Here is a 16,434-nt window from a genome sequence, read left to right as displayed (position 1 = left end):
TGTCTGGAGGAGTTGGTCTCAAGACACACTGTCTTTGAGTGACCTCTTTTTAACTACAGACCTTGGCATCCAGAGATTCTTGGGGACACAGGACCACATGCCCCCAATCCACAGAGTACTGGGATTTTCAGGGGAAGTGACACAGCTTTGTTCTCACCTGCCAGGACCTGGCCTATTAGCAATTGGGCTGTACTATCTTCTGTTGTGTATAAAATTGCATCCAAAAATAGTAGGATGAAGCATATTTAAGCAAACTTTTTTATATTCAACAGAAATCTAGTGTATGTGGCTTCAGTGTCCATATGGCTTGTCAGAACCATTCCATTTACTAAAGTTAGTCAATCGCATTTGTTTGCCCCATTTCTGTGAATTGGTTGAATTTTTAATGAGAATCATGTGTTCTTTAGGGGCCACTTCTTTTGTTTGTGGGACCTGAAATGTATGCGAGTTCTGCATGTGGAATAGTTGCAGAACAGAGTCTTTAAATGATTAACTCTAATTTGTTAATTTGGTTTAACCAGTGTCTAGATTAACTGTTTGTATATTCACAGTGTAGTAGGGTGGATAAATGACTAGTACAGCTTATGGTACACTAGGATTAAGTTAGCATGATCTGAGATGCCATTGATCTGTTTGTGCTTCTTAACATTTAAGAACCTACTGAAGATTGTTTTGATGTATTGGGTACACCAGAGACCACAATTCAGTGCAGACTTTCAACATCCCAGCTGGAAGCCTCTGAAGAGGAGGACCAACGAGAAATGCCTAGTAATACAAATTCTTTTCTGAAAGAAATGTTCAAAATGATGATTGAAGGAATCAAAGTATCTATTGTAAGTAACTAGACAGTATATCTGCGTTAGCTCCTATTGCTTAAGGAGTCCCCCACTGGGGCAAATGCTGTGTCTCTGTAGGACTGTTCCTATTTGTAAATGTTCCATTTTTGTTGCATCTCAAGATGTATCTCAGGTATTATAACACAACTGCACTTGGCCATTGCATAAAAGAAAGTACCCTGATATTGGATAAGTTTTGATCTTTGCATAAATTGGTGCTCCATTTAAAAAGAACAAAACAAAGATTTTTCTCTGAAGTGGAAAAATGTTTTAGAATCGGTTTGAGGGAAGGTGGGGGTCTGTCAGTACTTCTGAGGCCTGTCAAAGCTGAGCTCCCATCCTTCAGATTTGAGCAAGGCCATAGAAGATGTGTAGCAAGGGGAGTTCCAAGATATGGAGATTTGGATTTGGGGTGAGAGTAGCTTTTGTCCACATGGAAAACTTGAAGCATTTGGTTTTATATCTAAAAAGAAGATATTATATTTATTCCAAAAAAAAAGGATGTGACCAAAAACTGTTTCCCTGAATGCTGCTATTGGTTCACTGTAGTCTTATGTTCCCAAGGTGAGCTTGCAATGGATTTAATAAAAATTTGACTTATTTTCTATTCCTTTTATGACTTAAGGAAGACCTGAAAGAGATTAACTCTTTTAACCTTGGAACTATCAGGAATGCCACGTCTGGTCTCAGACTTCTTTGCTTGAGTATCAGGAGGTCTCAGGAATGTTTGTTGTGAGCTCTAGATACCAAACTGTCAATTAAGGTGTTAATCTTTAGCAATCTTTCCTTCATGAAAAATTGCAACTAGTGGTTGATTAGTTAGTGATTAAAGTTAACAAATGAGGGTTTTTTAAAACAATTTGATTAAAAATCCTGTCCCTCAGAGTTGGTCAGCTTTCACTCTTGGCTATTGTGACTCCATTGTTCTGTTAGTTCAACATCCTAGTCTTCTAGCCTAAATCAGAACTGAATTTCTAATATCAGGAAAAAAAACAGAAAAATAAATACCTTCAAGTCATCTTATATATCAAAACCCTTTTTTCCCTTTGTAAGGTCATCTTTAAACCTCTGTCCCAGTAAATAATTATCTGTAAATGTGCTTCCTCAATAAGATTTTTCTACCAGATTTACTCTATCCTTTCCTGTTCCAGTTTTCTTTGCAAGCTTACGTTGTATGCTCTATGCAAAGTTCTGATCGGAGAAACCCTGTTTACTGGGATGGGGAAAACAAATCTCTTCTTGCTTTAGGCTACAAGCAGAATCAGCACCCCTAGGCAACAGTGGAGGAGAATCCTCTGGTCCTGTAAGGATACATTCCGTATGCAGCTTGGAAGACTCCTAGTGCATATTTTATCTCCAGCACAACCATTGCAAGAAAGAAAGAAAGCTTTGGAGATTGTATGTGAAACAAACCACCAGGAGATTATTCGAGATTGTCTCAGCGTACCTCTGCAAGTAAGCACTGCTATATTTTTAAGCATAAAAACTTTGAAGCCCTTGCACATGAACATCCTGGTTTAAATTTAAAAAATATTTGCAGGAGAGTGGATCAGGAGAGGAAAAATCCAGAATAGCTCAAGAATCACTAGCATTAGTAGAGAAAACTTGTCCTAGTGTACCTGAAAAGATGCTATATAAATGTATATATTTTTATCTGTTAAGTTCTTCATGTTGTACAGGCAAAATGAGAATAACTATACTTTTTTGTGTTCATCTAGCATGGACCTAAATTAGCCCTCTATCTGTATGAGTTAATGCATGATCATAAGGATGAATTGACCAAAGAAGAACAAGTATCATCAGGAGTATTTATGAATGCATTAAAATTTTGTGGCTATAAATGCATTTCTCCCAGTGCTCCACCAAAACCAGACCTCCTTAATGCCATGAAAGAGGTATGTGAATATTAATAAACATTTCCTAGTAAACCAGAATTCATTATTTGACCTCCTTATTTGCAATTAGTGCTATACTCCTTGAATATGTAGTATACAGCAACTGCACAAAGATGATCACATTTTCTATTAGGCTTCGGAAGCTGGTTGGTTGACCACCTATTTGACAGTGATCAAACAGTGCAGAACAAAGGCCCTGATGCAGGTGGCAGCCTGCCGTTTTGATTGCATCATGGTGCTATCAGTTAGCAAGCTTATTCAGATACCTTGATCGCTCACTGTACTACATGCTAATGCAACCTGTTGGGGAAAAGGTAGGATAATTGAAAGCTGAGCATCTTGATTGACTGGAACTTTCAAGTTCATTTATGTGTATACCAGGCCATCAGTACAAATGTTGATTTACAGCATATTAAACAAGTTAAAACACAATCCCTGCCTCAAATTGCTTGCAATCTAAACTCACTAGACAACCATACAGAAACTAACTCAAAGGGAGTGAGGGGGAGATAAGAGGGTTCAATGTTTAAACTTCCTCCCCCACAGAGAGAGAAGATGAGTTTCCTTTGTTCTTTTTGTAATTGATCAGTTTTGAATAATGGTCACATTTAGATGTTAACCTAACATTGCTAAAAAAAAAAATAATTATTCTTTCATTTTTCAGAACTTCATTGTGCTTTGCAATTTTGAGTTAAAATAACTCAGTTAGGTAACTGGGTTTTTTGTAATTAGGCATAAATATCTAAGTCTAAATCTTAGACCATAAACACACTCTTTTTATGTTGTTGTTCTTCTAAATGAGTGCTTTGAAATATTTGACCATTTTTGACATTATTTGATAACATTTGACCTATGTTTAACAGGTCAATTTGACCAATTATTTTATTGGTCAAATTCCCAACTCTTCTTTTATATTCAGATTATTTATCAATCAATAAATAGAAATAGATGTTTAAATAAGAGTCTTTAACAGGTCACTAAGTGGTTATGATTATAAGCAACCTATAATATTTTCTAAAGAAGTTTCAGTAATCAGTTTATTTTTGAACTAGAGTACATTAAATAAAATCAATAACCATCCTTTCTAGTCAAATAAGAGAGATCATGAAAAACTGAGTAACAAAATGATTAAATATGGAACCTAGAGACACTGAACTGGGTTTCCAACCGTCCAAGTGATTGATTATACCGGAGGCTATCTTATATTTTTGTGAAAAATCAACGGACTGTGATAACTAAAGTGAAAATGCAGTGAACAAATCAGCATGTTCCTTTTTTCTTTTTAGAAAAGACTATTCATAACTACATTTCTCTTTAATATAAACATGTTTAAACAAAATTAACTATCCTTTTCAGTTTCAACAAATGATTGTGAGAGCTATTGTAATAGCTTTCTTCTTAGAAATATCATTTAAGGACAAGTGGCTCAATTCACAAAAGGACTTAGGTGTCTAACCGCCACTTTAAATCCCAAAATTTTAAAAAAATCACTGGAGCAGGAGGACTGGACCCTGGGTATCCCATCTTTCCAGTGTGTACTCTAACCACCAGCTACAGAGTTAGTCTCATGCTTCCTTGGTCTCTCTAGCTCAAAGATTTTTGATAAATATTTATCCACAGTGGAACAGCTTCAACAGGAGAGATGGAGGGAGCCCCACATCAGAATATCCCATAGTTCAGTGGTTAGGGCAATGACCTGAGAGGTGTCAATCCCTATTCAAATACCTTCTCCCCCTGAAGTAGAAGGGAGGAATTGAACTAGGGTTCTCCCATATCCCAGGTAAATACTCTAACCACTGGGCTAAAAGTTATGAGGGAGGTCCTTCCCCATCCCCCTCAGCTTTTTGCAAAAATGGTATAGGTGCCTAACCCCAAGAAGGGATTTGCATCTAAGAATTCCAAGCAGAGAGAGGCACCACCTTTCTAGCCAGGACTTAAATGCCAAACTCCCTGACGGGGAGGCTTAGCGCACACCCCTCCCCTCGCTAAGCATCTCCCTAAGCTAGCCAATGGGAGATGCTTAGCATGCTGGCTCTTCTGTGATTCCCACTCTGAGACACCATTCCCCTCAATTCATTGTATAGGGAGCCTAGGCCCCAAACTCAGGCATTGTGAATTTCATTGATTCCCCCCCCCCCCCCCAAGGCATTTAAAAGTAAGACGTGGGGACTTTCGGTGTTGCCACACTTAAGTTTCTCTGTGAATCTAACCCCAGCTGTGTTGTGGCAAAGTAGAACATTTGGAGATGTTTAAATTTTTTAACAATATAGAGACAAATCCTATTCTCACTAGAGTCATTTCTAATTTTGCCATTGACTTCAGGATGGGTCAAGTTCCTCTTGAATATGTTTACATAATGACTGGAGTACGTTAGGTCTCTCCTGTCTCTAACACACAAGCTTTTGAATAGTTGCTATGAATGTTCACAATATGCCCTAATATGTTACTTAGACAATATGATGATCTGAGTTGGGAATAGGCCATATGTGAATTAAATACAACTTTTACTACTTAGAAGAATGAAACCAATTGATACAAATCATTGTAAGTCATTTATGTTTTTGACCATAAACTCCTTTCCCTGTTGAAATGATAGTGTTACTGGAATGAAGATCTGATGCTATAACAGAGATAGGCAACCTATGGCACGTGCGCCAAAGGCAGCACATGAGCTGATTTTCAGTGGCACTCATGCTTCCCAGGTCCTGGCCACTGGTCTAGGGGGCTCTGAATTTTAATTTAATTTTAAATGAAGCTTCTTAAACATTTTGAAACCTTATTTGCTTTACATACAACAATAGTTTAGATATATATTATAGACTTATAGAAAGAGACCTTCTAAAAACGTTAAAATGTATTACTGGCACGCGAAACCTTAAATTAGAGGGAATAAATGAAGACTCGGCACACCACTTCTGAAAGTTTTAAGTGAGAAGAGATGATTTCACTCAGTGAGCAGACTTGGATTCTGTTGATGTCTTTGGAAGCATTGATTTGTGTGTCAGTTGTAACTTTAAAAATAGTTCTGGATGTGGAACTTGCAAATGAAAAACAAAGCATAACTTTTAACTTGCTTGTTAAACTGAAATGAAATTTTTTTTTCTTTCCTCTAATTTCAGGATCAAAAGAAGTTTGAGGCAGAGGAATGTGTGAACAAAACTGTTTGGGAAAAGACTGTGATTAATAATCAGCAAAAGTAAGTAAAAGATCTATGGAAGAGTATTCTTTAGCATAGCCTGTTGCAAAATGCCATGGGTACTTTTTATATAAAAAAAATATTTTAAAATCAATATTCATACCTGTTTCAACACTTATTGTGCTGTAATTAAGATAGCTTGATTGTAGGTAAGTGACATTCTCTGATTGCCTTCACCAATAACCAACGACATTATTTAAATTTCAGAACATTTAATCTTTTTTATTTGGCATAGATCTTTTTTTAAATTCTTTCTAATGAAAGGCTAGCTACTGTATCCATCAGGCTGTTTCTCCCATTGCATGTGAACCATGCAATTAAATGTGTGGCACATGTCATTGCAACCAGCTGGTTAGAACACAAAATCACTTTCTTCTTCAAATGCTGGTTCCTGTGTAAATTCCACATGTGGGGTACGCATGCACCTGAGTCCAGAGATTTTAAGAAGTAGTGTCCATTGGCCTGCACATCTTTTTGTGCTCCCAAGCAAGGCTATAAGGAGCACTACGATTTATCACCCTCACAGTTCCTTCTTACTGCAGTATGGTCTGAGTTGGAATTCAGTGTCGTCTTTTGTTTCAGCCTTTCAGAAAACCAGTAGCTAGGATTATGAATAGTTATTCTTTAGCTTATTCGGTTCCCCAAGCCAGGCACTCCCTTTATGTGGTCGGTGACTATGCCCTGGGCTTGAAAAACTGCATCTCTTGCCCCAGATCCTTCTTTGTCAGCAACAAACCCCAACACTGCCAACTGTGCGGGTGACTCTTACATTTTGGTGAGGTACAGCATTTTTTGCTTGTTTCCACAGAGAATTCCCCAAGCTTGTGAGCTTAACCTTACAAAACACTCGGTGGGCAAGACTATGAAGCTCCTGTCCAATCTGGGCCAGAAAGACCTCCCACTCCATATATAGGCCTCACCAAATGAGCAGCGCCCCTCTGAGCACATGCTTTGGAGTGGAGTCCTCAGTGTTTAAGTCCAAAGATTCTTCCTCTAGGGCTTCCCATGAGAATAAGGGACATTCTCATTGGCTCAAGGACAGATCTTCAGCAGGGACTGCCCATAAGAAACAAGCTTCTTCCCTGAGCTCATCGAGGTCAGATGAGCCCTTATGCACACACCCTAAGGAACTAGTTCCACAGAAAAAAACACAGGATAGAGGGTTAAGTGGATAGAAAGGAGGATATATTGGTTCTGTCGGTGATACTCAGTACTAAAGCACTAGACAGTCATCCGCTCTCCCCATCCACAAGTGCAGCTCCAGACTCTGTGGTACTGACTCATCTACCCAAGGAATGCACTGGTACCCTGGATGTCGACCAGGGCACGCAGGGACCTATATGGCACCGGGAGGATATCTTTCTTCCTTACCCTCGGCCTCCACTGTTCTCTGGCCCAGCCCTCCTGAGGGACATTACTACACCAGTAGACTATGGCCACGTCTACACTACGGGATAATATCGAATTAGCTAAAATCGGTTTCTTAAAACTGATATTATAAAGTCGAGTGTGCGCGTCCACACTAGGCACATTACTTCGATGGTGTGCGCCCATGGTCCAAGGCAAGTGTCGATTTCTGGAGCAGTGCACTGTGGGTAGTCGTTCCATAGCTATCCCATAGTTCCCTCAGTCTCCCCCGCCCCTTGGAATTCTGGGTTGAGAGCCCAGTGCCTGATGGGGCAGAAATCATTTTCGCAGGTGGTTCTGGGTACAGCCTCACCCCTTCCTTTGTGAAAGCAGCAGACAACCGTTTCGCGCCTTTTTCCCTGGGTGAACTGAGCAAACGCCATAGCACAGCAAGCATGGACCCTGCTGAGATCAGTAACACTACTAACGCATCGGAGTTGTCTCACACTAGCGCACTGCTCGTTGCGTCTGCTGACTGAACTGCAAATGGCAGGAGGAGAGAAGGAGGCAGCTACGGCAGCGTAGCAACAAATGCTATCGAGGACATGGACAACGACTTCTCCCTTAACACGCGGGCACCTGCGTTTTGAGTACTCGTGGTATGGGCAGGTTCTACCCATTTAACTGCCGATTTTGGGCGGCGGGAAACAACACGATGGTGGACTGCATAGTTTTGGCAGGTGTGGGACGATTCCCAGTGGCTGCAAAACTTCGCATGCGGTAAGAGCAATTTCTTTGAACTTTTGTGACTTGCTTTCCCTGCTCCTGAAAGCGCATAATACTAGATGAGAGCAGCCCACAGTGGAGATAGACGTAAGTGCAATGGCCCTTCGGAAGCTTGCAATGCAGACAGTAGCCAGGTCAGTCGGGAATCTAATTCTGGAGTGGGCAAATCTACTGGGGGGCTGCTGGATGCAAGTAGCCAAAGCAATCGTATAGCTGCTGCATACAAAAGGTTGTGCTCTTGGATAACGTGCAGGTGATAGTGGATGGTTTTGCTGCAGTGGATTCCTCACTGTGGGGGGGCCATAAATGGACCATTATCCTATCTTGGTCCCAGAGCCCAGAGCACCATACGTAAACCGCTAGGGTACGTTTCAATGGTGCTGCAAGCACTGGTTGGGATCTAAAGGACGTTCACCCACATCCACGTGGCCAGAAGGTATAGCGCTCGTTTCGCTTCCACGAAGCACTATCTTTAAACGGTCAGCAAGGGAATACTTCCCAGACCCAGAAATAACCGTTGGGGATGTGAAATGCCTGTAGTTTCCTGTTGACCCAGCTATCCTGAGCATGGCTCATGAAAGCATACACAGGCACCTGACAGTGTCAGGAGCTGTTCAACTACAGGCTGAGCAAGTGCAGGAATGAGGTAGATATGTGCATTTGGCCGTTAAAAGGGGCTGGCGAACATAACCACTCGCTCAGGGCGAAGGCGCTGGCGAACATTACTTACTCGCTCAGACCTCAGCCAAACCAATGTCCCGTTTGTTATTGCTGCTTGCTGTGTGCTCCACAATCTCTGTGAGAAGTAAGGGGAGACATTTATGGCGGGGTGGGAGGCTGAGGCAAATCACCTGGCCGCTGAGTACGAGCAGCCAGAGACCAGGGCGATTAGAAGAGCACACCAGGAGGCGGTGCACATCAGAGAAGCCTTGAAAATGAGGTTTCAGCACGGGCCAGGGTAGGGTGTGACTGCTGTGTTTGTTTCCCCCTTGACCAGAACCCTCCCCCCTTGATTGCACTCATTCCCTGTAAGCAAGCCACCCTCCCCTTTACTTACAGCTTCCTGAAGGAAATAAGTCAGAAACGTCTTACAAATGAAAACTATGCTATATAAAAAAAAAGAACCGATATTACAAAACAGATCTAATAAAATCGTTTAGCGCGTCCACAGGGGATCACGAAATCGATTGTTTGCGTCCATGGTCAAAGCTATAACATCGATTTCAGGAGAGCGGTGCACTGTGGGTAGCTGTTCCTCAGCTATCCCATAGTTCCCACTTCCGGGTTGATAGCACAGTGCTGATGGGCAGAAAACATTGCCCGGTGGTGCTGGGTACAGCCTCACCCCTCCTTTGTGAAGGCAGCAGATAACCCTTTGGCGCCTTTTTCCCGGAGTAGCATTGAGCAAACGCCATAGCACAGCAATCATGGACCCTGAGATCACAAACGGTATCCTGACCGTTGTCAACACCTCGCGTACTCTCTGCCAGCAGCATTCAGTACACAGAGGGTGACATTTACAGTACTCAAGGAATTATTTATTTTACTTCTCTTTCACGTGCTGGGGGGGGGGAAGAGACTGACGAGCTGTTCCGTGAACCACGCAAGACACCGTGTATTAAGCTACAGACATTGGGCGCTCAGCCAAGAATGCAAATAGTTTCAGAGACTGCTGTGGAGACCTGTGGTAGCTGTAGTCCTCTTCCCCCTTCCCTCCATGGCCTCCCTCCATGAGCAGCCGTTGAGTCTCTGGCTTCCCGTTACGGTTGTCACGCACCGCTGTGTATCCTGGAGTTTATTTTCAAACGCTTTGGCATTTCCTGTTCTTTAACGGAGCTCTGATAAAACAGATTTGTCTCACCATACAGCGATCAGATCTAGTATCTCCCGTAAGGTTCAATGCAGGAGCTACTTTTGCATTTGAACTGCATCGCCACCCGTGCTGATCAGAGCTGGACACGTGAAAGCAGGAAATGTCATTCTAAAGGTCTCGGGGCTTTTCCTGTTTTACCGGCACTCTGCATCCGAGTTCGGATTGCGGACCAGAGCGGTCAGTGGTGCACTGTGGGATACTCTAGGAGGGCAATAATGTCGATTCCGTCCACACGAACCCTAATCCGAGTTATCACTTTCGAATTTAGCGCTACTCCTCTCGTCTGGGTGAGTTCCGAAATCGATTTCCCTTTGTAACTCGATATTAATGACGACGTCGTGATGAACGGGTACAGCGTTAAATTTGGTATATGCCATTAAACCGATTTAAAGTCCCCCCCAAGTGTAGCCGAACCTGGCCTCAGTATCCTTTAATACATGTTTCTTAAGGAAATAAAGTCATTCAGTAATGTTTAAAAATCATGTATTCTTTCTTAAAAGTCATTCCCTGTAAGCAACCCACCCTCCCCTTTGGATGTATTCTTTATTAAAAAGTAATTATAAAAAGAGGCAGAGAATTATCAAGGTATCCTGGCTGCTGTGCTTTGGAGAGGGAATAGGAGGGAAGGAAAAGGCCATTAAGCTCATTTCAACGTAATGACAGCCTTTTGCTTGGACTGTCCAGGGGGTGGAGTGGGCGGGTGCAGAAAGCCTTCCCCCACGCGTTCGTACACGTCTGGGTGAGGAGATATGGAACGTGGGGAGCTTGAGGGTGGTTGAACATGGGCTGCAGCGGCACTCTGTAAGCCCGCTGCTCTTCCTGAAGATCCACCATGCGTTGGAGGATATCAGTTTGAGCACGCAGCAAAGCTGCAGCGTAGCATCCCGCCACCGCTGATCTTCCTGCCTACACTCTCATGTCGAGCGTCTCTCCATCCTCTCGTTCACTGGCAATCTTTCCTCTACTTTGCTAGCACGTCCTTCCACTCATTCTGATGAGCTCTGTCATTGCGTGTTACTTCCATGATTTCTGAGAACATTTCATCTCGTGTTCTCTTCCTCCTCCGCCTTATCTGAGCTAGCCTTCAGGATGGCGTAGGGAGGCTGGACAACTGTGCAGCTGCATGGGGGAGGGAAAAGAGGGAGAGAAGTATGTAAAAAGATACATTTTACAGAACAATGCTTGTACTCTTTCACAGTGAATAGCACTATCCACCTTACATAGCACATGTGATTTCACTACAAGGTCGCATTTTGCATCATTTAATATTGAGTGCCTGTGGCTCTGGTGTTGCAGATCTCACAGACGCAGGTCCAGGCATCCAAATTAAGCTTCCATGCAGCCATGGTAAGGCTTTCTGTTTGACTTCTCCAGCGTTCATATACACAGTGATCTATGATGCCTTGTTCCTGTTAAGAGGAACCAGCAAACCCCAAACCCCCCTCTTTCCCCCTCCTCCCCCACCGCATGGCTGCTATCGCTCTATATTAAGATCATGGTATGATCTGGACTTGGTACCTGGGAAATTCTGCTCGCCAACGCTGAGAAACTCAGCGCTATCATTCTTCCCTCCCCGTTTGCTACAAGCAAGAAGGATAAGCGGCTGCCCGTAGGAAATCATTCTGCTCCTAATTGAAAGTCCTGAATTTAACCAGTTACATATGAATATAATCTCCTGAGAATACCACGCAGGATGCAGAAGTATGTTTCTGGAATGCGCTCACCTGCATAACGCAGCTGTGCTTTGTGAGTATGTCTCGAATTACTATTATGCATGGCGTGAAAATTGCATAGCAATGGGGACCAAAATAGGGCTGCCTTGCCCAGAATCTTCTTCAAAGCTTTGCAGTCCTCCAGCAGGCATTCATAGAATTTATTTGAGGATTCTGCTCCATCCCCAGACATGCTTAAATTTTTCCTTCTAACTGTACTGGTGCGAATTGCATCCCAACCCTGATGGCTAATTCAATCATTATAAAACGCTTGTTTTAAACTTTATGATTATTACAAAGTGTACACACTCACCAGAATCGTCCATGGCTTACTGTCTGGCTTGTGCTTGGGAGGGCTGGGACGGTAATTCTGGGGTACAAAAGCTCTGGACTGTTGGGCTAACTGAGATGCTTGTGTCTCTCCAGCAGCTCTTCCCTCCTTCCTCTTCCTCCTCATCTTCCCCTCCGAGAATCCTCAGCTCGGTGATATTAACCCCCGACCTCTGAATCCAGGCCAGGGTGGTATGTATAGCAGCCCCCTAAATTCTGCAGCCAGCATAGAGAGCGGCAGTGTTTTCGCCCTGATCCAGACTATTGTTTGCATTTCTGGTTTTCTGGTATGCGTCTGAGCTCCTTACTTTTATTCTGCTCTGCGGAGTCCCTGCTGTTCCATTTTCCCCGTCATACGATTGAATTCTTTCAAATATGTCATTTCTGTCTTTTCGAACGGATTTGTTAGACTGGAATCTCTCACCCATAACTGATCAGATCATACCTTTTGTGCGGTCCAGCTGGTGCTCTTTTCAGTCTCAGGAGACTGCATTTATTACCTGGTGATAAGCTCGGCTGTCACCTGTGCTGATATCAGAGTCCACGCTGGCCAACAGGAAAATTGAATTCAAAAGTTTCACAGGGACTTTTCCTGTACCTGCCGCTGCATCGAGTTCAGAGGATTGCTGTCCAGAGCGGTCAGTGGTGCACTGTGGGATACCACCCGGAGGCCAATAACGTCGATTTCCATCCACACTAACGCTATTCCGAAGTAGCAATATCGATTTTAGCGCTACTCTCGTCGGGGTGGAACAGAAATCGATTTAAAGAGCCCTTTATATTGATATAAAGGGCGTTGTTGTGTGGACGGGTACAGTGTTAAATTGATTTAACGCTCTTTAAATCGATTTAAACGCGTAGTGTAGACCAGGCCTATATTACTTTAATGTCCCAGGAACTGTCATACTTAAAACGATCCGATGAAATTGCCCCAGTACTGATAGCTCCACCATTATAACAGAAGTGTTTCAGATTTGGGTGAATCCAATGAACTTGTCCTTCCTTCATCTCCACAAAGAGAACCAAGCCTGGTCAGGCAATCCAGGACTTATGGACACTATTCTTATGAACATGTGCTCCCTGGGGACTGATGGTTTCCCATGGCATGGGAAACCTCTCAAACCATTTGTCCCTCTTTCTAACCCTATCAGGAAACATGAGATCCCTATACCATATCCAGGACCCACCCAGTAGTCATTCCACTCCTCTCCCTTCCACCAATGACTGGTTCTGTTGGTGTATGAGGAGAAGGAAGATGTTGAACCAGAACCTCAGGTACCAATGGTTCTGATGGGAATTTCCTGTTCTTCCCTGGATAAGGTAGTCTCTCCTTCCCCATCCCCACCAGACGATCATAGGCAATACCAGGACGTACTATGAAGAGTGGGTAGTGATCTCCAGTTATCTCTGGAGGAAGTCCAAGACCCACAACGCCAACTATTGGACATTGGGCAGCCTCAGGGCCCAAGTATGGTGCCTCTCCCAGTTAACGAGTCATAGTGGAACCAGTGAGATTGGTCTGGTCTGGTACACCAGTGTCTTGCGCCCCCACACCTAAAAGGGCTGGGAAGTGCTATTTAGTTCTATGAAGAGCTAAATTCCTGTTCTCTCACTCTGCTCCCAACTCCCTGGTCGTACAGGCTGCGATGAAACATAATAGGTCTAAGTATCTAAGGACCACACCATCAGACTGGATCTCTTGGGGCTAAAGGTCTTCTCATCTGCAGGTTTGCCATTTTGAATTGCCAGTTACCAGGTCCTGCTAGGTAAGTATGACTTCAGTAACTACTCTAGGCCGATGGTCTTTCAGAACAAACTTTCCTCTGAGGACAGAGCCCGGTTCCTCTCTTTTTTAGAGGAGGGCAAGTTGGTGATGAAAATGGCATCTCGATTGTTCTGTATTATCTGGATTTACCTAGCCATCTGCTCTGGTAATCGGCTCATTACAAGTTCACCTGGCAGCCATTAGTGGCTTTCTCCACTCTGACCTCTGACATGGTTCATGAAGGCCTCATGAAGACCTTTCCTCCAGTCACTAAACCCACATTACTGTGGGATCTGAACCTTGTTGTCAAAGCTTACTAGACCTCCGTTTGAACCCTTAGGTGGGACATGGAACGTGTCGCTATCCATATGGGGGCATTTCTAGTGGCTATTGCTTTGGCCAGGAGGGTTAGCATACTGTCATCCCTCACGGTGGACATGCCTCCCCTTATGCTATTTCACAAGGTAGTTCATCGGCACCAAGGTGGTCTCCAGATTCCACCATAAGCAGTATATTGGGGTAGGCCAAAGGCAGCATGCAAGCTGATTTTCAGCGGCACTAACACTGCCCGGGTCCTGGCCACCTGTCTTGGTCGGGGGGGTGGGGAAGCTCTGCATTTTAATTTAATTTTAAATGAAGCTTCTTAAACATTTTAAAAACCTATTGACTTCACATTCAATAAAAGTTTAGTTATATATTAGACTTATAGAAAGTGACCTTCTAAAAGTGTTAAAATGTATTACTGGCGCACACAACCTTAAATTAGAGCGAATAAATGAAGACTCGGCACACTACTTCTGAAAGGTTGCTGACCCCTGCAGTATATTCACTATCTATCCTTTTTCCAAAACCCTGTGCTTCTCCTGAAAAGAGACTTCAGTTCCTCGACATAAGGCATGCATTGGCCTTTTACTGTCAAAGAACAGAGTTAATTGGAAAGTCTCCAAGACTCTTCATTGTGATAACACAGAGATCCCATGGTCAGGCTATATCTTCTCAGATTTCTCAGCTGGTTTCTGGCTCCATGACCGAATGCTACAGACTAGCTTGTATTCCACCTCCGGGCAGTATAACGACCCACTCCGTGAGAGCTCAGGCCACCACAGGAGGTCCCAATGAAGGACATATGCAGAAGCAGCTACCTTGAGCTCCATAAACGTGTTTGCTAGACATTTATGCACTAGTCCAAGCCTCTGCTGCAGATGCAGCAGTGGATCTGCAGTGCTGCAAGCATCTTCACTGGCCAACTTCCTTGCACCAACGACCACTCTGTTTGTCAGTCTCCCATTTGTGGAATATACATAGGAACCAGCACTTGAAGTGGAGGTTACTTACTGTGTGATTCCCTACGTTTATTCCACTGCTCAGCCTCCATCCTCTCTGCTGTGGATCTGATTAGATTTGCAATAAAAAGAGGAACTGAGAGGGTGTCGACTTGCACCACTTCTTATACTCTCACTTGGGAGCATGAGAAGATCTGCTGCATATGTGTGGGCCAACGGACACTGCTTGTTAAAATCTTCAGACTCAGGTGCATGGTGCGCATGCATACCGAATGTGTGGAATATAGATAGGGATCACACCTCTTGAAGAACCTCCAGCTATAGTAAATAACCTCCATATATTTGCCTTAGCATTTGCATGTTTGAACTTTGCAAACTCTTGTTTCTTGATACAATTCAGTCTTAAATAGCTTGTGATGGATTATTCAGATATTTCCACTATTCTTCATAATATAGTTTAGTTGCTATCTCTTTCACTTTTTCTTTCCCTTTGAAAATACACATGTGGATCTCCACATTGGAATGTTTGGCCAAACGAAGAGCTTTATCTCTTTGTAGATAACGTTACCCAGAATAAAATATATCAATGTGGTATACGTTAGAGAGACAGCCCAGATGCTTTATTGTGGATAAGTAAGTCAGCTAACAATCAGCCTTGTCTCTGAAACAGTGTGTTAAATAACTTCATGGGGTCCTAGATAGAAAGGGAAAATATGTACTAATTACACAGTGGAATGAAATGATACATGGAATAAACATATTGGGCTCTTTTTTTTTTTTTCTATTCCCTGGTAATGGAGGCATGTTTAATATTAATTTATGTATTTTAATAGGTAAATATAACATCCATTTTAAAAATCCTTTTTGAGACTTCAGATCACTTACAGTTCAGAGACTTTACATCTATAAAGTGTCTCATACAAAAATCACTGAGCATATAGAATATACGTGTAACCCTTTTTGGGGTTTAGAGAGCATGGCCCCTTTAAATCTTTTTCCCAGGAGGGAGGGGGAGAGTAAGAAAAAGGAGGGAAACTCCAGGGGGCAGCGCTGGAGCTCCGGGGGTGGGTGGGGGGAGGAGACTGCGGCAGGCCCTGGAAAAGTGAAGCAGGGAGAACCTGCCTGAGGAGGACAGGCCTGATCAGGGACAGCCCAGGACGGGAGCCCGGAGCAGCACTGTGCCAGGGGGAATCGCCCGAGAAGGACAGGCAGGAGCTGGAGCCAGTATCACGGCTGCCCAGGGCTGTGTGGGGCTGTGAGTACTCGGGCTTGTGACTGCATTGGGAACAAGGAGGAAGGTTGTAGCTAGTTAAGTGGGGGAGGTGGTCGCTCTGTGTGGCTTTGCACAGAGCAGCAGAAGAGGGCACCAGAGGGGTTTGCTGGGGAGACTTCACTGACGCCAAAGATGACC

The 16,434-nt window shown here is 43.4% G+C and overlaps 1 protein-coding gene across 3 annotated transcripts in view; it reads left to right on the top strand.

Annotated features, from left to right (window-relative positions):
• Positions 1-16,434, top strand: part of LYST (lysosomal trafficking regulator) — a 206,175-nt gene that overhangs the window by 139,543 nt on the left and 50,198 nt on the right. For all 3 annotated transcript variants that reach the window (XM_075064170.1, XM_075064168.1, XM_075064169.1), the window contains 4 exons: positions 655-833; positions 2,085-2,291; positions 2,555-2,731; positions 5,851-5,927. In XM_075064170.1, coding sequence (XP_074920271.1) covers positions 655-833; positions 2,085-2,291; positions 2,555-2,731; positions 5,851-5,927 — 640 coding nt within the window. The remainder of the gene's footprint in view (positions 1-654; positions 834-2,084; positions 2,292-2,554; positions 2,732-5,850; positions 5,928-16,434) is intronic.

Source organism: Chelonoidis abingdonii, chromosome 3 (assembly GCF_003597395.2).
Source record: "Chelonoidis abingdonii isolate Lonesome George chromosome 3, CheloAbing_2.0, whole genome shotgun sequence".
NCBI classification, from domain to species: Eukaryota; Metazoa; Chordata; order Testudines; family Testudinidae; genus Chelonoidis; species Chelonoidis abingdonii.
The sequence above is the reverse complement of the archived record's forward strand: the minus strand, read 5'-3'. Positions and strand labels throughout refer to the sequence as shown.